The following is a 22,305-nucleotide window of genomic DNA, read 5'->3' on the forward strand; positions in this document are numbered from 1 at the left end:
ATTGTCCATTCACCTAATGATGGAGTATAACCCAGCAGGTAATGAATATTAGCCTGACTGTGTCCCATGATGTACTCAAAGAAAAGGGTTATACAGGAAAGTATGACGCAAAACTCTGTTTCCTTACAGTCTACTGACTGGAATGGTACCAGCTGATTGGAGAAAAGCCAATGTAGCACCAATATTTTAAAAAGGGACAAAATACATTCATGGGAATTAGACCAGTTAGCCTAACATCAATAGTATGCAAGCTCTTGGAGGAGATGACAAGGGACTAAGATTTTAGTAATGAAAATGGTATCATTAGCGGTAATAAGCATGGATTCATGAAGAATCGCTCTTGCCAAACCAATCTATTAAGGTGAGCTGCTATCTAGATAAAGAAAGGCTCGTAGACGTGTTGTATCTGGATTTTGCAAAAGCATTTGACCGTTATAAACGTTACTGTACAAAGTAAGGTTCGTTGGCATGGACCGTAGGTTGAGTACATGGATTGGAGGGTAGTGATAAATGGGGAGTACGCGGAATGGTCAGGGGTGGAAAGTGGGGTCCCTCAGGGTTCTGTCCTGGGATCAATCCTATTTAATTTGTATTAAATGACCTGGAGGATGGGGTAAAGTGTTCAATCTCTGTATTTGCGGACGATACTAAGTTATGCAGAGCAATAACTTAATGTGGGATGCAAGATGTGGAAACCTTGCAAGTAGATCTAAACAATTTAATGGGGTGGGCAACTACATGGCAAATTAGGTTTAATTTGAAAAAATGTAAAATAATGCATTTTTGGGTGGCAAAAATATGAAGGCAATCTACTCACTGGTTGGAGAACCTCTGGGAAAATCAAGGATGGAAAAAGATCTGGGGGTCATAGTAGATGATAGGCTCAGCAATGGCATGCAATGCCAAGCTGCTGCTAACAAAGCAAACAGAATATTGGCATGCATTAAAAAGGGGATTAACTCAAAAGATAAAGAGAATTCTCCCACTCTACAAGGATCTGGTCCGGCCTCACCTGAAATTTGCTGTCCAATTCTGGGCACCAGTCCTCCGGAAGTATGTGCTGGAAATGGAGCGAGTACAGAGAAGGGCAACAAAACTAATAAAGGGACTGGAGGATCTTGGTTATGAGGAAAGGTTACGAGCACTGAACTTATTCTCTCTGGAGAAGAGTCCCTTGAGAGGGGATATGATTTCAATTCACAAATACCATACTGGTGACCCCACAATAGGGATATAAATTTTCTGCGGAAGGGAGTTTTTAATAAGACACGTGGCCACTCATTAAAATTTGAAGAAAAAAGGTTCGACCTTAAACTGCGTAGAGGGTTCTTTACTGTAATGCCCCGTACACACGGTCGGACATTGATCGGACATTCCGACAACAAAATCCTAGGATTTTTTCCGACGGATGTTGGCTCAAACTTGTTTTGCGTACACACGGTCGCACAAAGTTGTCGGAAATTCCGATCGCCAACAACGCGGTGACGTCAACCACGTACGACGAGACTAGAAAAGGCCAGTTCAGAACCAAGCGCGGCACCCTTTGGGCTCCTTTTGCTAATCTCGTGTTAGTAAAAGTTTGGTGAGAGACGATTCGCGCTTTTTCAGACTCGTGGCTTTCAGATCGTTTTCTGCGGTTCAGTTTGTGCTTGTGGGTTTGTATCTGCTCTTCAGTGCGTGCAGCGAGTACCATTGACTTGTCATTGTGTTCTTGTTCGTTCGTTACTGTTTTTCAGGTGACTCTTCACAGGCCTTGCTGTTCTTCAGTGCGTTCTGTTACTTCGTTCTGAGCAGCCGACCATTTTCTAGCCATTTTGCGTATACGTACTCCTCGTAGATTTCATGCTGTGTGGGGGCTTGGTGTTGGGGTCCTGACCTTGACACAAGTCCAGTCCATGAACAGGGTGGGGAGGAGTTCATGGACCAAGAATTGGTTGCTTCAGCATGATCAGTTCTCTCATATTCTTTTGCTCCGTTAGATCCGTGAGAATAATCCTGATGATTTCAGGAACTTTCTCTGGATGACGGACCCTGTATTTCACTGTTTGTTGGCTTTGCTGACCCCCTATATTAGCAGGCAGTATACCTGCATGAGGCAAGCCATCACTCCGGAGCAGAGGCTCGTCGCTACCCTGCGGTACTTGGCAACAGAGAGAAGCCTGCAGGACTTGAAGTTCTCGACAGGCATCTCCCCCCAGGCTCTGGGTATCATTATCCCAGAGACCTGTTCTGCCATCATCCAGGTCCTGCAGAAGGAGTATATGAAGGTAAGTTTTTCATCCTTTAATATCACATTTTATTGTATTGAATGTTTGCTAATATATTGTATTTCTTTCCTCATTCCCTAATTACCATGATTGTAATATGCTGTGAATGTCCCCTTTGTTCTCATGCATGCTGGATTTTTATGTAATTATTTTTTTAGTCCTTCATACATATTTGCCTTCACTAACCTCCCCAGCATGTTCTCCTGCCCCTAATATTCACCTCATGTAGTCACTTAACAATGTATTTTGTCAGCTCCATAGTGGTGCTTTACCCCAAACACCCCCTAAAATGTTTAGAAATGTGATTTGTGCTTTAAATTCAGGCAGAGTGCCAGAGGCATTTTTTTGTGGTGTCCCCAAATCATTTTTATTAACCCTCCCTCCCCCCAACTGCTAAGTCAGCTGATCCCAATTCTCTATCTATCCTCAATCATCTATCTGCTGACTTTGCCAAACCCATACACACTATACCCACCTCTTTTGTGGTCAGATGTATGGATGAATTCCCCAAAGCATGTAGTGCAAGGTCCTGCCTGTATACTTTCAAATGGTACTGTTTAAAGTTTTTGTATCCTATTATCTTGATAGGTAATAGCAGAATGTCCAAATGTGCTCAAATGTGTACAGTGTGTATTTATATCTTTGTATTATGACACTTCTTACCTGTCCAGTGGGCTGCCAATAGTGTAACTAAGGCGGGGCTGTTCCAAGTAATACCCATTGTTTAGGTATTCATCTCTCAATGAAGTGAAGAGGGTTACCTGTCCAAGATTTCCCCCCCTATAATGTTAGAAATGGCCCATGAGAGGGGGGGAGGGGGAATATGATAGGTGTACCTTATACTTTGGTGTTGTAAAATTCCCCTTAATAAATGTTATGTGGATGTTGGCCAAGAATGTTTGTGTCTAATCTGCTTTCCATGTTTATGTGCAAAAATACTACGTTTTTTTTGTTTTCCTCAACAGTTTCCTTCCACGCCACAGGAATGGCAGACTGTGGCCTCCCACTTTGCCCAGCGGTGGGACTTTCCTAACTGCGGAGGGGCAATTGATGGGAAACACGTCCGCATCGTCCCCCCACCCAACTCGGGGTCGTACTATTATAATTACAAGGGGTTCAATAGTATTGTGGTGTCGGCTAAATTACGACTTCCTGTATGTGGACGTGGGGGAAGAATGGCCGGATGTCCGATGGTGGAGTCATCACCCAGACAGAGTTTTACAGGCGTCTCCAGAATGGCAGCTTGGACTTGCCACCTCCAGAAGACAATGTGGAAGGACTCCCATTCGTCTTCATCGCGGAAGAAGCATTTGCGCTGGGGGACCATCTTATGCGGCCATTCCCGATGAGGACCCTCACCCCGGAACAGAGGGTTTTTAATTACCGGCTGGCCAGAGCCAGAAGAGTGGTGGAGAACACATTTGGAACCATGGCCAGCCTGTTCCGCCTATTTCTGACACCCATCCATATGGCGGAGTATAAACTTAATCATATAATCCTGGCGTGCTGTGTTCTACATAACTTTTTACGCCAACATTCTGCAAACTATGCTGACTCAGTTGGGCATGAGGCTGGAATTCTAAATGAAACAACCCTGACGGCGCTTGAAAGTGGCCGTCCTGGCTTGCCCTCCCTAAATGTGCCCATGATGTCCGGTTAAGATACTTTGAGTTCTTTGCGGGTAGGGGGGCTATCAATATGCCAGACAATTTGTGAAGCCTTTATCAAATAAAAAAAAAAAAGCAAATCTTTGGTGACAAAGACTTCTGCTTGTGTTTGTTTTAGCTGACCCTGACAGCAATGTGGGGAGTCCTGAAAATGGCGTGATTGTGTAACCTTATACAAAGCACTGTTGGGTGCTATTTACTAAAGGCGTAGACACTTTGCACTACAAGTGCACTTGAAACTGCACTTGTAGTGTAAAGAGGATTTGCCCTTAGGAAATAACCCCTATTTTCACAGAAAGCAGCAATTACATCACCACAAAAGTGTTGTAGCGTTGAGACAATAATCCACACATTCTTGATAACAATCTTTTTAATACCTGCACAATCACATGTGCATTTAGAAAAGGTTTTTAAAACAAACCAACATGTTTGTTGTATAAAAATTTTTGGGGTGGCATTATCAAAAAATAGAAATGTCCATTTAAGATAAAACAGGCATGTGTAAAACCAACAAGAAAGACACATCTTGAACTTACAAAGTTCACATATGGTAAAACTTGAAGGCAATATCAGACATGAGTATTTAGGAACTGTGTTTGATATTGCCTTCAGATGGGGTGAATTAACCCCTGGAAAAGCCAAATTTTGACGATGCACACCAATTTACGAATGTCAACATATGCTAGCTGCCATCACAGGGGATCAAGGGCCGTGTTTTGGGGGAGCAACCCCTTCCTGACAGCTACTTTATTATTGAGGAAGGGGTTGCACCCCCAAAACGCGTCCATTGATCTCCCGTGATGGCAGATAGCACATGTTGGCACACTGTGTGCATCCTCCAAATTTGGCTTTTCTAAAAATCGCTAAAACATTTTTAAGATTGTAGCACACAAAAAAACAAAGTGATTTGGAGGGGTTTTAAACTCGCCCCAAAACATCAGTGATGTTGTTATTTTTTTGAATAACATCATTGATTTTTTTCTTGAGGTTTTCCAATTCTAAATTACACCCCATGATCTCCCCAATCAGGATCTGGGCACTTTCTGATGTGAAAGGATCTGGATCCACAACATCACGATCACCTAAAAAGAGAGAAACCAAACAAAAACAGGTATCAAAAATCTGCTGGCATCCATCTCTTACCTGAGCCTGTGGTTGCAGACACTCACCTGTTGTGGTGACAATTTCCACCACATCATCTTCCTCCTCCTGCTCTGCTTGGGTTGGGGGTATTTCCCCTTCTTCCAGAGGTGGGGGGTCTGTGGTCTCCTCGGATGAGGGGTGTCCTCCAAGTCTTTTCTCCCCTATGTAAAACAAAAATGGTATAATTAGCACACAGATATTTGATGGCCGAAATATAAAGATGAAACATTGCTTGGAAGTGTGGTACAATTGTCTATTTTGGCAGAGTTCCAAGATGTAGCATTTTTTTGTCCGTTGTCAAGCTTCAAGACTTTACCTGTCTTGTACAAGCTTCACAGATGGAGACCCCTCTATAGCATACACTGGAGCACCTGTGTGGGCCACCTAATAATAAAAAGGGTGTTCTGGTGTCCCACACTAGTGCTCCAGTGTCCAGATGTGAAAACAGCTGCTGAGTGTCCTCTCCTTACACAGAATCTAGTTTGCATTTCATTCTAGTAACAAACCCATCTACACAACCAAATATTTTTCAGACAAGTAGGCCCTAAAAAATGTTGGCAAATGCATATGGCCTAAACAATAGTGTTTTATAGGCCGAAAGAAAAATGTTTGATATGAACGAATAATGGGCCCATGAACATGAAAGTTGCCATTTTTAAACTGTACACCACTTAAGAAAAGCATATGGAGCAGCACGAACGTAATAAAAACAAAAAGAATAGGAACACAGCACAACTACTTACTTTTTTGCAGCACTCTCCAGATCTTTCTGTACTGCTCGGGCTCTATTAATTTCAGGTCCGACCACCGCTTCCTGAGCTGATCTTTCGATCGTCGTACCCTGAACTTCTGGTGCAGACTCTTGACCACTTTCGCCATGATCTTGGCCTTTCTGATATTGGGGTTGGGGTAAGGTCCATACTTCCCGTCATTGTCGGCCTTCTTCAGGATGTCGACCATCTCCAACATCTCCCCAAAGGACATATTTGATGCCTTAAATCTTCTCCTTCTGGATCGGGACGTTTCCGGATCCGGGCTTTCCTCCTGCTCGTTGCTATAATTAGCACGCACCTGCTCTGACTCCGCCATGTGCTCTTCACCCACTGCGCCGAACGAAAAGGGGTGGGGAATAGATTAGAAAGAACGTCAGGGGCGGGCGGAGTTACACGCATGCGCAGTGTGTATAAATCGTAACACGCGTGCGTAGTACGTACGATCTGTGAGCGGACGAAGGAGTATCGGAGGCGCTGATCGTGATAACGAAGGTAAGAGCCAAACTTGGGCCTATACTGCTTCTAGATTGAGGCCTATATTGTAACTAGATTAGGAGAGTTTTGCCTGACATTAGGGTTTGTCTTGTGTTGTGTCTTGCAGTGAAAATGGATATCTTGAACGATACCGACTTCATGGCAATCTTCATTGACATGTTCAGGGAGCTGCCTTGTCTGTGGGAGATCAACCACCCATATTATAAGAACCAAAGAGGAAGGCAGCGTTGGATCAATTGTTTGAAATTGTGAAGCAGGTGATCCCCACGGCAGACATGACCTATTTGAAGATCCTAATTGGTGGCCTGAGGAGCACATATCTAAGGGAGCACAAGAAAGTCCAGGATTCGCAGAGATCCGGAGCAGCAGATGACATCTATGTCCCCAGGATGTGGTACTATGACAGGCTGCATTTTCTGGCAGGTCAGACTGAACCCGGGTCATCACTCTCCAGTCTTCCTTCCACGCTTCCTTCCCCCGAAGCTGAGGCTTCTGACGCCCAACCTGGGCCTTCCAGGCAGCAACATGTGGAGGAGCCCAGCTTGAGCCAGGTATAGCATTCCTCTAAATAGTTCAGGTTGTTCAATCAATGATGTTAACTAGATGTAAGTTTGGAGTACTAATTTATGATTGTGATTGATGATCCAAAAACTAAAACCATGTCCCTTTTTCATACACAGGGAAGTCTCAGCCAGGAGGTGGCCGGGCTGAGCAGGCTGGCTGATATGCCGGTCCCTCCCCTACACCTGCAAAGAGAAAGAGGCAGGAAGAGGAGTACCCTAGAGGAGGCTGCCATAGGCCTCTTTTGGAAGGCTACAGAGGCCCTGGGAGCACCACACACTGTGGAGGAGGACTTTACTGGCATAATTGCATGTAAAATGCAGCGGATGGAGGAGAGCCAACAACTCATGTGTGAGTCATTAATTTTGGAAGCTCTCAATAAGGGGATGAGGGGCCAAATAACATCTGATACCCACGTTTGTGACCTCACACATGGTCCTCCTCCTCCAGGTCCTTCTACTTCTTCTCCTCCTCCTCCAGGTCCTACTAGTCGTCCTCCTCTTCCAGGTCCTACTTTTCCTCCTGCCACATCTCCAACAGCAGAGCCACAGCCAGGAAGGAAGCGTGGAAGGAAGACCAGAAAGTGATGACCCTGGATCCAGTCTGGTTTGGCAAAAGATGCAGCCTCTTGTGGTACCACAGCCTGGGGACACAGATGTCATCTGCTGCTTTCCGGATCTCTGGGACTTCTGGACCAGACTGCACTCCCTTACATATGGACTCCTCAGGCCACCAATTTTGATGTTCAAGAATTGATGTCTGCCCTGGGGGTCCAAGGCTTCGCTAATTTCTGCTGTTTCTCCAGCGTTGCCTCCCTCTTTGTTTGGTTCTGAGCCCTTAATAAAGGATTTTTGGTTTCAATTATACTTGCCTATGTGCTTTTTCCTTCAAAAAGGACAGTTTGTTTGTGAGGATTCAGGTACATTTCAAAAATACAATGTGAAATTAACAAGAGACACCAACACCAAACAATCTCCTTGAGATTAAATAATACAAGATAATAATGGTGTTGTGGTAACCTGACACACAAAACACACACAAAAATATTCTGGAGTAAAAATAAAATAAAACAAAGATCAGCCTTGGAAAAAATACAAACCTAAAATATAAAAAAAATCTGCCTTTAAATATATATATATATATATATATATATATATATATATATTTGTCAGATGTGACAAATCAAAATATATTAAGGGAATCCCGAAAAATAATAAAGAAAGAAGTTTGTGAGAAGTCTGTGTGAATATGAGCAGCAAAACTACTCAATTCTTCTCACATTATAAAGAAGAAGAGAGTGCGCTGTATTAAACCATTTTTAACATTGCACCGTGACGAAAGTGTTGTATCCATTGCGAATGCTAAGTTTACCAGACCGAGCTGTTCCGTGTCGGAATTTCTTCTGAACATGCGTGGCACTTTGTGCGTCAGAACAGGCCACACACGGTCGGAATTGACGCAATCGGATTTTGTTGTCGGAAAATTTTATATCCTGCTCTCAAACTTTGTGTGTCGGAAAATCCGATGGAAAATGTCCGATGGAGCCCACACACGGTCGGAATGTCCGACAACACGCTCCGATCGGACATTTTCCATCGGAAAATCCGACCGTGTGTACGGGGCATAAGAGTGGCAAGGATGTGGAATTCCCTTCCACAGGCGGTAGTTTCAGCAGGGAGCATCAATGGTTTCAAAAAACGATTAGATAAGCACCTGAACGACCACAACATTCAGAGTTATAAAATGTAATACAGTGGAACCTTGCATTCCAGAAGAATGCTTGTAATCCAAAGCACTCGCATATCAAAGCGAGTTTCCCCATAGAAGTCAATGGAAACAAAGATAATTTGTTCCGCATTGACTTCTATTGCATGCAATACCGCATGTGGCCAGAGGTGCGGAGGCATCGGAGAGCCTCAGAAATACTTGGAAACCCTTGGCAACGGAGTGATTTCGAGTATTTCCGAACGCCTCTGAACTGTTCTGAGTCATCGGCGCCCCCGCACCTCTGGCCAAATGGGGTACTGCACACTCCATTAGCTTGAACTCTGCTCGTTTTGCGAGACAACACTCGCAAACCGAGTCAGGATTTAAAAAAAAAAAAGTTGCTCGGCTTTCAAAACGCTTGTTAACCGGGTTACTCGTTACCCAAGGTTCCACTGTACTGACATAAAATCACACACAGGTTGGAATTGTGCCTTTTTTCAGCCTCACCTACTATGTAAGATTGTCTTCTATAAAAGATATATCGATGATGTGATTGTCATATGGGACAGTCCTCCTCCTTCCATTGCCCCTTTTTGTTCAGTATTACAACCATAACCACATGTGTGTTTCTTTTACACATGTATATGATTCTGTGGAGGGCAGTATTGTGTCCAAGACACACTTCAAACTCTCAGTGGGCAATTAATATCTTCACTTTGCCAGCTGCCACCATCCTAGGTGGAAGCAAAACATCCCAAAGACTCAATTTTGCTGGATGGTGACTGTTATTCACAAGGGCAGCTTCTTAGTAATACATTTCTGGATAAAGGATATGACTTGGACCTAGTACAAAAAGCCATTTTGGTGTGCTAAGCCCCTTACACTAACAAAGGATAAGTCTGCATTCTTATTCCAGTTCAGAAGTCAAGTTCATCACCCAGTATCACCACCAACACAAAAAGATAGAAAAATCTCATCAGATGCAATTGGTGTATCCTTTTACAGGACCCAAAGCTAAACCCAGTTCTGTCAGAGAGACCAAGGGTCATCTTCAGGAAAGCTAGAAGTGTCAAAACATTTTAGCTCTCAGTAGGGTTCACCCACCATATCACTTCCTCTGAATCTGTAGCCACTTTTTGCCAATTGATGGGCAAGTTCCAGCCTAAAAAAATTAGATGTAAAATGTACCAGTTTGTTCAGCACCACAAAAACTGTTTTAAAGATAACTGGGGCAAAAGTTATCATATTAAACATTTTTATAGCTGCGCAACAGAATTTGTGATATATCGTCATTTCCTTGTGGCCTTCTATACGTAGGCCGCACTGTTCGCACAGTAAGGGCCCTATTCAGGGAACAGGGAGATTTATTGAAGAGGGGTCTGAAGATCATAGTGTCCCCAGGCATTTCTCAAAGCTCACAACAAATCTACCGAAGGGTTGAAAGTTTGGGTGTTGGAATCTGTCCCTCATTGTGACACCCAGCACATAGCACAATGGCAAAGGTGTCCAGTGTGTCCTCTCACCAGTATAACATCAGTAACAAACAAATGGTCACTGCGCCCACCTATAACTGGCCTTTACAGCAAAGAGCACATGGAAACCATAGAAAAATTCCCAGCTCAATCGCCCAATCAGCCTGCTATGAACCAAATTTTCCTGTCTAACAGTTTGCCTTAAAAACAGGTTTATTTAGCACACATTTGCGAATTCATGCATAAGTTGCAGAGCTGCTCCAAGGCACCCCAATATTTCGGCAGTCCTAACTCTTGTAAATTTATAAGAGTCAAATTGCATGACAAATCGCAATGGTGTGAAACAGGGCCAAGTCACTACCTGACTTAGTCCTGGGGTGCACTTGCACTGAGAGTGTTTAAGCTGAACTGTGCCCAAGATCGATTGACAAACCCCCACTGGTCTGCACTCATTCTGGACTTTAGAAGTGTCCCTGGGCACACTTAAGTAAATTTTCACATATACCCAGTGAGGTAACTGGCCTCGGGTGATACACAGAGATGAAACCAATTCTGCTACATAAGTTGTACCTGTTTATCTACAGTGATCTTTCCCCTACATCCATTTAAAGTGCAGAGTTTACACAGGATCTCTCAGCTTTGAAAAGTGGGGGGGGGGGGGGGGGGGGACTGAAGTTACATCAATGAGGTGAGGAGAGCTCTGAGAGCTGAATGGAGGGAACAGACACACTCCCTTCATACAGCACACAAGAACAGAGCTGAGGCTGTCAATCACAGGCTGTGCACTCCCCGACACCATTTTTCCTCTTAGTGTCAGGAAAACTCCTCAGAAGTGACTCATGCTTATAGCAGAGGAAAGGACAACCTACAAAAATTACACACTCTGGATTGAGACAAGTATACGCTATATAGGAATATGCTTTGTTCATATTTCATGTCTGAGGTTTACAACCACTTTAAGCCTGCTACATGCTGCAAGTTTCTATTGGCTCAACCCAGTGGGAACAATGGGACAAAAAAAAAAACTGACCTATCGCCGTACCAACATAATGGATGGTGGGGCGATCACCCCCTCTGTTGCCTGCCGGGTGACTCAGTCCCTTACGTCATGTGCTCATCCTCTGAGACTCCACCACTACGATGTCATGGGCACGGCCCCATGTTTAGTTAGCAGTGGGGTGAAGCAGCGGGAGCAGTCATGTTCAGCAGGTGTCAGGGTTTTTTTCTTTTTTCTTGTGCAGGTCTTATTCATCGCAATTAAAGATGGATTTAGTTGGGGGACTTTTTTTTTTTTTTTAAATAATGGACTTGTCAGCTTCGTAAATTCATGTGGGGGGTGGGCTGGAATCTGGAGGTTCTAGTTCTAGTGCTAAATATCCTCTTTAACATTGCATATATTTTTTAAGTTCAGTTCTACTTTTTTTTTTTGTTTTTTATAATACCACAGTTTATCAGTTTATTGCATCAGGGACTATGTATTGTAATGAAAATATGAGTTTTCCTTTTAAACGTGATTTGTGTCTGTTTTACAGTAAGCACATTTAAAGTCAAACTTGTAATGTTTTTTTTTTTTGTTTTTTTCCTTTGGGTGCTTTTTTTTCCTTTTTTTTTTTTTTTGTTTTTTTTTTTGTTTAATGCCGTGTAAATTTGTTAAAGCTCATCTGCAGGCAGCAGCTGCCATTATTCCAAAATGCCCCTCTGCCGTTTTAAACCATCTCCTAGTTTTTTAACCTCTTTCCTTATCCCTGGTTATGTTCCATGTCATGTTATCACAGAGACTGAAAAATTCTGCAGCATCAGAAGCTGATAGAAAGAACCCATAGGCAATGTCTGTAGGCAGGCTTTTAGGGGAATATGGGGATCTGTAGGTGAGTAAAGGAGAGCAGACAACTTCCCAGGGACATACAAGCCAACAGTTTTTTTTCACAAAACATTGTATGTAACTCACTGCAAGTAAAATGTACTTTGCGCTTCTCTCTGCTCATCATCTCACATGCACTGAGGCGATGGTCCCCTGAACAGAAAGTTATCTCAATGTTTAACCTGTTCCTGCCCAGCCTATTGTAAATTGAAGGCTGGGGGGCCTCTTACCGATCTGGGTAAATTATGACGTCCTCCCGGATTGCGACCTGCCACCGGCTGTGTCTGCATGACTGAGCACTGTACCGGCCCGCTGCTGATAAAATGTGACCGCTGTAACCATTCACAGCAGCTCACGCGACAGTTGTAAACAACGAATGGCTTCCTTTCAAGCCATCCATTGTATGCAATTGTGTTGCTAGCTGTGATTGGTCACAGTGATCACATGGTACAGACAATCATAGCCCAAATGTGCCATGTGATCAGCTATGGCCAATCACAGCTAATCCTAACAAAACAAACAATGAATCAATTTCATTCAGTAAAATGCTTGCGTATAACAATGAAATTCAATGCTGTATGCAAAAGTGTAGGGGAAAAAAAAAAACTGATCACCTCACCGGAAGTACAATGTTACTATGGTAACATATTGCTCTGGTCAAAGGGTGTTAAAAATGTTTTTCCCAAAAAATTACAACTTCAAAAAACCGTCATGCCTCTTACTAAATACCTTTGGGCGTCTACAGTCCAAAAAGGGGTCATTTGGGGGATATGTGTACTGTCCTGACATTTTTGGGCCTCAAATGAGATAGGCTGTCATTACATCAGGATTGCTCAATTTTCAAATATATACCATAGTTTGTGGACTCTCTAACTTTCCTACAGACGAAATTAATATACACTGATTTGGGTTATGTTCACCAAATAAATGTAGCCGAATAGATTTTGGCCTAAATTCATGAAGAAAGATTATTTTCAAAATTTTATAACAGGAACAAAGAGAAATGTGTTTTTTTTTTTTTGGGTTCTTTCAAAATTTTCGGTCTTTTTTAAATTTATTTATCAAAAAATAAAAAACCCAGTGGTGATTAACTACTTCCCGCCCGGCCTATAGCAAAATGACAGCCGGGCTGTGGTTCAGTTATATGACGTCTTACAGGATGACAGACCCCACAGCGCGGCGATCAGTGGTGTGGCTTGTCAGTCTGACACACCGAAACACTGATCTCGGTAAAAAGGCTCAGACGGAGGCTATTTACCACGTGATCAGCAGCTGATCACAGTGTAAAAAGGAAAAGCAGTTCATCAGCTTTTCCTCACTCGGCTGCTCTCCTGACGGGGGGTCTGCGCTGATTGATTTAGCAAAAAAAAAAATCAAATGCCACCAAAAGAAACCTCTATTTGTGGGAACAAAATTATAAAAATTTTGTTTGGGTACAGTGTAGCATGACCGTGCAATTGTCATTTAAAAAAGTGACAGCGCTGAAAGCTGAAAATTGGCCTGGGCAGGAAGGGTGGAAAGTGTCTGGTATTGAAGTGATTAAATGCCACCAAAAGAAAGTTCTACTTGTATGAACAAAATGATAATTTAGTTTGGGTACAGTATTGCATGACCGCGCAATTGTCAGTTAAAGTGTGACAGTGCTGAAAGCTGAAAATTGCCCTTGGCAGGAAGGGGGTAAAAGTGCCTGGTATTGAAGTGGTTAAGTGCCAGTGCTGTATTTAAATGGATTAATTACAGCCTACAGTCACAACCTTGAAAAGACACACTAAAACACTTTTGCTATAGGAGTGCTGTTACAATATATTTCTGTGGTTGTAATGAGACTTTAAGATACAATTCTTAGGAATTAGGATATTGCTAATAATGTGAGCTTGATGTTAAATCATTTTTTTAACCTTAATTTTTGTTTTTCTTTTTACTAGGTGTGTGCTCACTGCCAGGAGCCTGGAGCCACACTGGGCTGTTACAACAAAGGTTGTGCCTGTTGCTACCATTTTCCATGTTCCACGGATTCAGGTAAGATGTACATGTTGTCAGAGCTACAATGTATTGCAGGGAAACAAAGGATGCATCTTATTAATACAGTACAGGACACAGGCAGGATATTCATAGACCCTGGGTGTTCTTATCATACCTTTTAGGTGACACTGGCAAAGCTTTGGAGGATGCCACCTGGGTGCCTCCCCTATAAACTTAATTTCGAGAGTCCTCAGTTTTTATGCTAGTGTCCTAAGGTGATGTACATCTTTTCCTTTACAGAGAAGTTATTCTTAGCTTAACTAGTTTTTGTATTTGGATTCTTCAATCAACTCATCACTGTCTTTTAATACAACACTAGAAGCAGTGCCCCTGTCACCATGTGTATGGCCTGTAAGTTTGCTTCGGACACTGGATCCTGCATGGGCCCTCACTAGGCACTCTGTGCGGCACGTGTAGTCAGCCACTGTGTGCCATAAAAGTTTGATGCTGTGGTCCTTATGGAACTCAGACCCATTCCGAGGGTACACCCACCATGAGGGGCAAAGCCTGGATCTGCAAAGTAGGGACAAACATCATTAGCAGGTAAGACGGGGTCACCCTTTTTCTCTGACCATCATGCCGATCTCAGTCTCAGGTGGATGGCCAGATGTTACATCACAGTACCCATTTAGGATATTCCCTTGGTTTGCCCCTCTCACAAGGTAGACTTTCCAGTCACCATCATGTCTGTCAGACATTTCTCAGAGTTGTTAACATTTACAAAGAGCCATTCCTCATCCTTTACAGTGGCAGGGTAGCCCCGTGCCCAAGGCCATCCTTGCTTATGTTTTAGACAAGATTGATCTATAAGAAAATGCATTTTAATGATTGCGCACAAGGAACTGGCACAGACATGTCCTCACTGTATTACAATTCCTAATGATTTATTAGACTTGTTGGGTGTGGTTTATAAAGACTTCAGTGAACGCTCTGGAGAATTGAGTAATACAAACTGCGCAAGCAACCAGTCCTTATCTACCAAAATGTCCTCATCTCTCAAAATGTCCTTCAAACAGACTAGCTAAAATTAGCTCTGCCTGGTATATGCTGGCAACCAGCTAACTTATTTTAAGAGATTACAAAAGTACATTTCTTGTAGAAGACAGATGGAGTTGTTTCAGTCATGATGGAAGACAAAAAAGTGTCACTGATACCTCTCAAAATGTGAGGCAGCTGATGTGATGTGACTTGTTATACAATAGAGCTTGTAAGTGCAATTCTTTTTAATAAAATACACTTTGAAGGCGATAATGCTCTATGTATATTTCTTTTCTATATTTGCTTCCTGTGCTCCCCATGGACTTGGAGAGACGGGAGGCTCAAGTTTTGAAGAGTAACTCCACTTTTTTGAGAAAAAAAAACCTTCCACTCTGGGTGATCAATATACAGTGCAAGGATGTTAAACTTTGTTGCAGAGTCCTACCTTTTGTTGTTATAAAGATAGAGCTGTTTGTGTGCAATGTGCAAGGTGACTCTAAGGGGAGTGGTTTAATAATTCTCAATCAGCTGCAGCAGCTGCAGGGCTCTAATGAGGAAAGCTGCAGGGTCTGCATCCCTTTAGACATGATTTCCTATGGGGAGTATCTCACCAAAAAAATACAAAAATCTGACTTGTATCTTAGTGCAGACTTCTGGGAAAATCTGTGAACCAATTACACAAGCGTGAAATTATGTTTCTGGGGGACATCCTGTACACATTCTGTGTGCAGAACACCTCCAGGTAGCCATATTGCATTGCATTATACAGAAAATGACAGTGCTGCAGATTGAAAAGGAAGGGTAATTTCTAGCAACATTCAATTACAGTATGACTTGTGTCAAAATTGCCTGTATATATATATATAATATATATATTTTTTAAGAGCTGTATAGTGTTTATTACTCAAGTTGTGCATGTGTATCAGGGTTTCTTGAATACAGCAGCTATTTGTAGGTTCATTTTGTTTAGGAGTGCAGTGGGGATTTTTAAAAGAGAAGTATGTTTTTTTTGGCTATTCATACTTACCTAGGTGGATACAGCATCAGACCGATGTTGAATCTGTTCCCTGCCACCTCTTCACTGAGAACCAAGCCACCGTACATTGCCGACACAGCCTGGGGGCTGTTGCCCCCTTTTAAAGCCTGTGTGGTTCTCCCCACATACTGGAGCCCACATGGGCAAATTAATAGATAAATAACTCCTACTGTCTCGCAGGTAATAAAATCCTCAATCTCATACACCTTAGACGTAACATTAGACGAAAGAGGAAGTTCTGGATGTTCTACACACATTGCACCTTTTACACGGGTAGAAGCCTTTCATATTTGCAAACATGTCCACTTTAGACACGGGGGTTATGGTGCTTGGTGCCAAAGTATCTTGGAGCGAGGTATTTTTCCTAAAAATGACATTAGGTTTTTCTGGAAATTTAGGGTCCAGGATATTATAATTTTTTAATTCTTGCCAATGTTTCTTCACAATCTTGTTTATCCACCAATACTGTGAAGAGAAAGTAGTGACAAAAGCTCTTGGTATCAATAGCTGACTTCTGTCCATATCATGGTTCTCTAATTCTTGTTTCAAATTATCCTATTTGTAACGCTTCTCTATAAAACGTTTAGTTAAGGTTTCAGCTTGTATTGAGAAGTCCTTCAGCTTCAAACAATTTCTCCTGATTCTTTGAAACTGTCCTTTTGGGAATGGGTTTCAATCAGCTGGGATGATGGCAGCTTTCTATTGGAATGTAACCATTCCAATCAGTAGACTTAAAATGTGTCTTGGTCATTAACCACTTAAGGACCGGACCATTATGCTGCTTAAGGACCAGAGGACTTTTTCCAATTTGGCACTGCGTCGCTTTAACTACTAATTGCGCGGTCATGCAATGCTGTACCCAAACGAAATTTGCGTCCTTTTCTTCCCACAAATAGAGCTTTCTTTTGATGGTATTTGATCACCTCTGCCGTTTTTATTTTTTGCTCTATAAACGGAAAAAGACAGAAAATTTTGAAAAAAAATGATATTTTCTACTGTTTGTTATAAAAAAATCCAATAAACTCAATTTTAGTCATACATTTAGGCCAAAATGTATTCGGCCACATGTCTTTGGTAAAAAAAATGTCAATAAGCGTATATTTATTGGTTTGCACAAAAGTTATAGCGTCTACAAACTAGGGTACATTTTCTGGGATTTACACAGCTTTTAGTTTATAACTGCCTATGTCATTTCTTGAGGTGCTAAAATGGCAGGGCAGTAGAAAACCCCCCAAATGACTCCATTTTGGAAAGTAGACACCCCAAGGAAATTGCTGAGAGGCATGTTGAACCCATTGACTATTTATTTTTTTTGTCCCAAGTGATTGAATAATGACAACAAAAAAAAATATTTACAAAAAGTTGTCACTAAATGATATATTGCTCACACAGGCCATGGGCCTATGTGGAATTGCACCCCAAAATACATTCAGCTGCTTCTCCTGAGTACGGGAATACCACATGTGTGGGACTTTTTGGGAGCCTAGCCAAGTATGGGGCCCCGAAAACCAATCACCGCCTTCAGGATTTCTAAGGGCGTAAATTTTTGATTTCACTCCTCACTACCTATCAGTTTTGAAGGCCATAAAATGCCCAGATGGCACAAACCCCCCCCAAATGACCCCATTTTGGAAAGTAGACACCCCAAGCTATTTGCTGAGAGGCATGTTGAGTCCATGGAATATTTTATATTTTGACACAAGTTGCGGGAAAGTGACAATTTTTTTTTTTTTTTTTGCACAAAGTTGTCACTAAATGATATATTGCTCACACAGGCCATGGGTATATGTGGAATTGCACCCCAAAATACATTTAGCTGCTTCTGAGTATGGGGATACCACATGTGTGGGACTTTTTGGGAGCCTAGCTGCGTACGGGGCCCCGAAAACCAATCACCGCCTTCAGGATTTCTAAGGGTGTAAATTTTTGATTTCACTCTTCACTGCCTATCACAGTTTCGGAGGCCATGGAATGCCCAGGTGGCAAAAAACCACCCCAAATGACCACATTTTGGAAATTAGACACCCCAAGCTATTTTCTGAGAGGCATGGTGAGTATTTTGCAGCTCTCATTTGTTTTTGAAAATAAAGAAAGGCAAAAAAAAAAACTTTTTTTTTTTTTCTTTTTTCAGTTTTCAAAACTTTGTGACAAAAAATGAGGTCTGCAAAATACTCACTATACCTCTCAGCAAATAGCTTGGGGTGTCTACTTTCCAAAATGGGGTCATTTGGGGGGGTTTTGTGCCACCTGGGCATTCCATGGCCTCCGAAACTGTGATAGGCAGTGAAGAGTGAAATCAAAAATTTACGCCCTTAGAAAGCCTGAAGGCGGTGCTTGGTTTTCGGGGTCCCGTACGCGGCTAGGCTCCCAAAAAGTCTCACACATGTGGTATCCCCATACTCAGGGGAAGCAACAGAATGTATTTTGGGGTGTATTTCACATATTCCCATGGCATGTTTGAGCAATATATCATTTAGTGACAACTTTGTGCAAAAAAAATAAAAAATTAGTCTCTTTCCAGCAACTTGTGTCACAATATAAAATATTCCATGGACTCGACATGACTCTCAGCAAATAGCTTGGGGTGTCTACTTTCCAAAATGGGGTCATTTGAGGGGGGGTTTTGAACTGTCCTGGCATTTTATGCACAACATTTAGAAGCTTATGTCACACTTCACCCACTCTTCTAACCACTTGAAGACAAAGCCCTTTCTGACACTTTTTGTTTATATGAAAAAATAATTTTTTTTTTGCAAGAAAATTACTTTGAACCCCCAAACATTATATATTTTTTTAAAGCAAATGCCCTACAGATTAAAATGGTGGGAGTTTAATTTTTTTTTTTTCACACAGTATTTGCGCATCGATTTTTCAAACGCATTTCTTGGGGAAAAAACACACTTTTTTTTTTAATTTTAATGCACTAAAACACACTATATTGCCCAAATGTTTGATGAAATAAAAAAGATGATCTTAGGCCGAGTACATGGATACCAAACATAACATGCTTTAAAATTGCGCACAAACGTGCAGTGGCGACAAACGAAATACATTTTTAAAAGCCTTTACAGGTTACCACTTTAGATTTACAGAAGAGGTCTACTGCTAAAATTACTGCCCTCGATCTGGCGTTCGCGGTGACACCTCACATGCATGGTGCAATTGCTGTTTACATTTGACACCAGACCGACGCTTGCGTTCGCCTTTGCGCGAGAGCAGGGGGGGACGGGGTGCTTTTTTTTTTTTTTTTTTTTTTTTTTTTTTTTTTGCTTTTTATCTTATTTTTAAACTGTTCCTTTCATTTTTCTTTTTTTTTAATCATTTTTATTATCTCAGGGAATGTAAATATCCCCTATGATAGCAATAGGTAGTGACAGGTACTCTTCTGACCACACCAAGATTGGTGTGATAAAATGCTTTCCCAATTTCCCAATGGCACTGTTTACATCTGGCGAAATCTAAGTCATGAAATACTCGTAGCTTCCGGTTTCTTAGGCCATAGAGATGTTTGGAGCCACTCTGGTCTCTGGTCTCTGACCAGCTCTATGGTCAGCTGGCTGAATCACTGGCTGCATTCTCAGGTTCCCTGTTGAGACAGGAGAGCCAGAGAAAAACACGGAAGACGGGGGGGGCATTCCCTCCCACTGCTTGTAAAAGCAGTCTAGAGGCTAATTAGCCGCTAGGATTGCTTTTACATGAAAGCCGACCGCTGGCTGAAAAGAATGATACCAAGATGATACCTAAACCTGCAGGCATCATTCTGGTATAACCACTCAAAGCCGTGAATGGCGTACCTGAAGACAAAAAAATGGTTAACAATAAAACACAGTAAACGGTAAAGTATAAAAAATTGCATACCTGAAAAGCAAACATGATAAAACATAATAACAGTAAAACATTGCAGAATAGAATACAGTAAAAAAGAGCAGAACAATAGAGAGAATAGAGAGAGAGAGAACAATAAAACGACAACTATTTTTTTAAAATTTTATATATATATATATATATATATATATATATATATTACACTTTTTTTTTTTTTTTTTTGTAACTAACTTTTATAACTGTAACCGGTTCCAGGTTCGGGTCACTCAAAATGCGATGGCATCTTGGGAGACCCTGTGAAAGTGTGCCTAGTCTGTGCAATGCTGTACCCTACGCTAATACTCAACTAGTGAATGGTAGCGTTCAAAACATTCACCAATGCAAAGACCAGGATTGTCAGGACAGGAGGGACAATAATAGCGGGTGTCACGCCTATATCCGCGCTTGCTGCAGACACAACATCTTTTTTGGGGGGTTCGTTGGGTATGGGTACTCAGGAGGACATAAAGAAAATGCCTCTCATGCAGCCGACTGCATTTGGTTGGGGATGTGAATGGGGGAAGTACGGGCGCTGCAGAAGTGGTGGGTTCCCAATTAGGATTGGCGAATGCAGCAGGAAGGGCACTATGGGCACGACGGGCCTGTGTTTGTCTTCTTGGTGGCAGCGAAACACTACTTGTGCTTGCCACCTCACCAGCTTGAACTGCACTTATGGGACTCACCAGGTCACCAAGTGTTACTGCAGTGCTGGTTTGACTATGACCGGGGTGTACTAGGCCACTGGTGCTTGCCAGTTCACCAAAACGCTACCAAAAAAACTGTTAGCGATCGCAGGGATCAGGCCTGACTCTGCGAATGCTGCAGTTATGCGTTTAGTGTTTTGTAAGTGATAGTGATCGATCGATACTGCACTTGGGTGGGCTGGGCTGGGCCGGGCGGAGGGGCAAAACGCAGGTGCTAGCAGGTATCTGGGCTGATCCCGCTAACACTGCATTTTTGGGAACCCTAAACTGCTGGGGACGCGAGTATAGATCTGATCGAATCAGATATTGATCCGTTCAGATACTATACCACTAAGGGAGGTGTACGCTGCGTGCGTGGGTGTTAGCGGTACTGGCGCTAACCTGACGCTGCTTGGGGCTGGTGCTTACCAGTTCACCAAAATGCTACCAAAAAAACTGTTAGCGATCAGGCCTGACTCTGCGAACGCTGCAGTTATGCATTTTGTAAGTGACAGTGATCGATCGATACTGCACTTGAGTGGGCTGGGCGGAGGGGGCAAAACGCAGGTGCTAGCAGGTATCTGAGCTGATCCCGCTAACACTGCGTTTTTGTGAACCCTAAACTGCTGGGGACGCTAGTATAGATCTGATCGGATCAGTTATTGATGCGTTCAGATACTATACCACTAAGGGAGGCGTATGCTGCGTGCGTGGGTGTTAGCGGTACTGGCGCTAATCTGACGCTGCCTGGGGCGACGCATATCACCGCCGGGCGATCAGGGGGCTAAACCTTTATTCGGTAATAAACGACGGGTGCCCTGACACTATAAAAAATAAACGAACTAACCAGCGTCACCCATAACAGTTATACGGTGATCAGTGGTGAAAGGGTTAACTAGGGGGCAATCAAGGGGTTAAAACATTTATAAGATAGTATATGGCCTGACGCTATAAAACGCTGACGGCGAACCTAAATATTTACATCCCTAACTAGCGTCACCAGTGACACTAATACAGCGATCAGAAAAATGATTGCTTAGCGACACTGGTGACAGGGGGTGATCAAGGGGTTAAAACTTTATTAGAGGGGGTTGGGGGGTACCCTAGACCTACAGGGGGCTAATACTAACTGCCGTAACACAGTAACTGTCACAAACTGACACCATGCAGTAATCAGAAAAAAAAAAAAAAAACTGCTTGGTGTCAGTGTGACAGGGGGGGGAGGGGTGATTAGGGGGTAAAGGGGGGTGTTATGTGTGCCTGGCATGTTCTACTGTGATGTGTGTGTGTTGTGCACTCACATTTCAGTCTCCTCTCCTCGGCGCCGGAACGGAAACTGCCGAGCCGAGGAGAGATGACATAACATCCTCTGCCTCTGTGTACTACACAGAGGCAGGGGAAGCATCTCATTGGCTGGGAGCGATCGCGAGGGGGGGCCACGATCGGATGGCCTCCCCCTCATCTCTGATCGCTGCCAGACCAAAGGCGACCGCCTCAGGCACCGGGGGGGGGGGGGGGTTCGATCGGACCCCCCGCCCGCGGGAGGCAGATCACGTACAGGTACGTGATTTTGCCTGCCCATGCCATTCTGCTGACGTATATCAGCGTGAGGCAGTCGTCAAGTGGTTATTAAATTCTGCTCTTTATAACTAACTAGATCTAAAAAGGGGATAGAGGATGCACTAAACTGGTAGGTAAGTTTGACACCCCATTGGTTGGAATTTAGATACCCCATAAATTCATGTAGACTCCACATCGCCCCCCCCACAGACACCC

General features: G+C 42.9%; 1 protein-coding gene across 3 annotated transcripts in view; it reads left to right on the top strand.

Moving 5' to 3' along the window:
- Positions 1-22,305, top strand: part of TCF20 (transcription factor 20) — a 430,416-nt gene that overhangs the window by 200,476 nt on the left and 207,635 nt on the right. For all 3 annotated transcript variants that reach the window (XM_073592696.1, XM_073592695.1, XM_073592697.1), the window contains one exon: positions 13,872-13,965. In XM_073592696.1, coding sequence (XP_073448797.1) covers positions 13,872-13,965 — 94 coding nt within the window. The remainder of the gene's footprint in view (positions 1-13,871; positions 13,966-22,305) is intronic.

Source organism: Aquarana catesbeiana, linkage group LG07 (genome assembly GCF_042186555.1).
Source record: "Aquarana catesbeiana isolate 2022-GZ linkage group LG07, ASM4218655v1, whole genome shotgun sequence".
Lineage (NCBI taxonomy): Eukaryota > Metazoa > Chordata > Amphibia > Anura > Ranidae > Aquarana > Aquarana catesbeiana.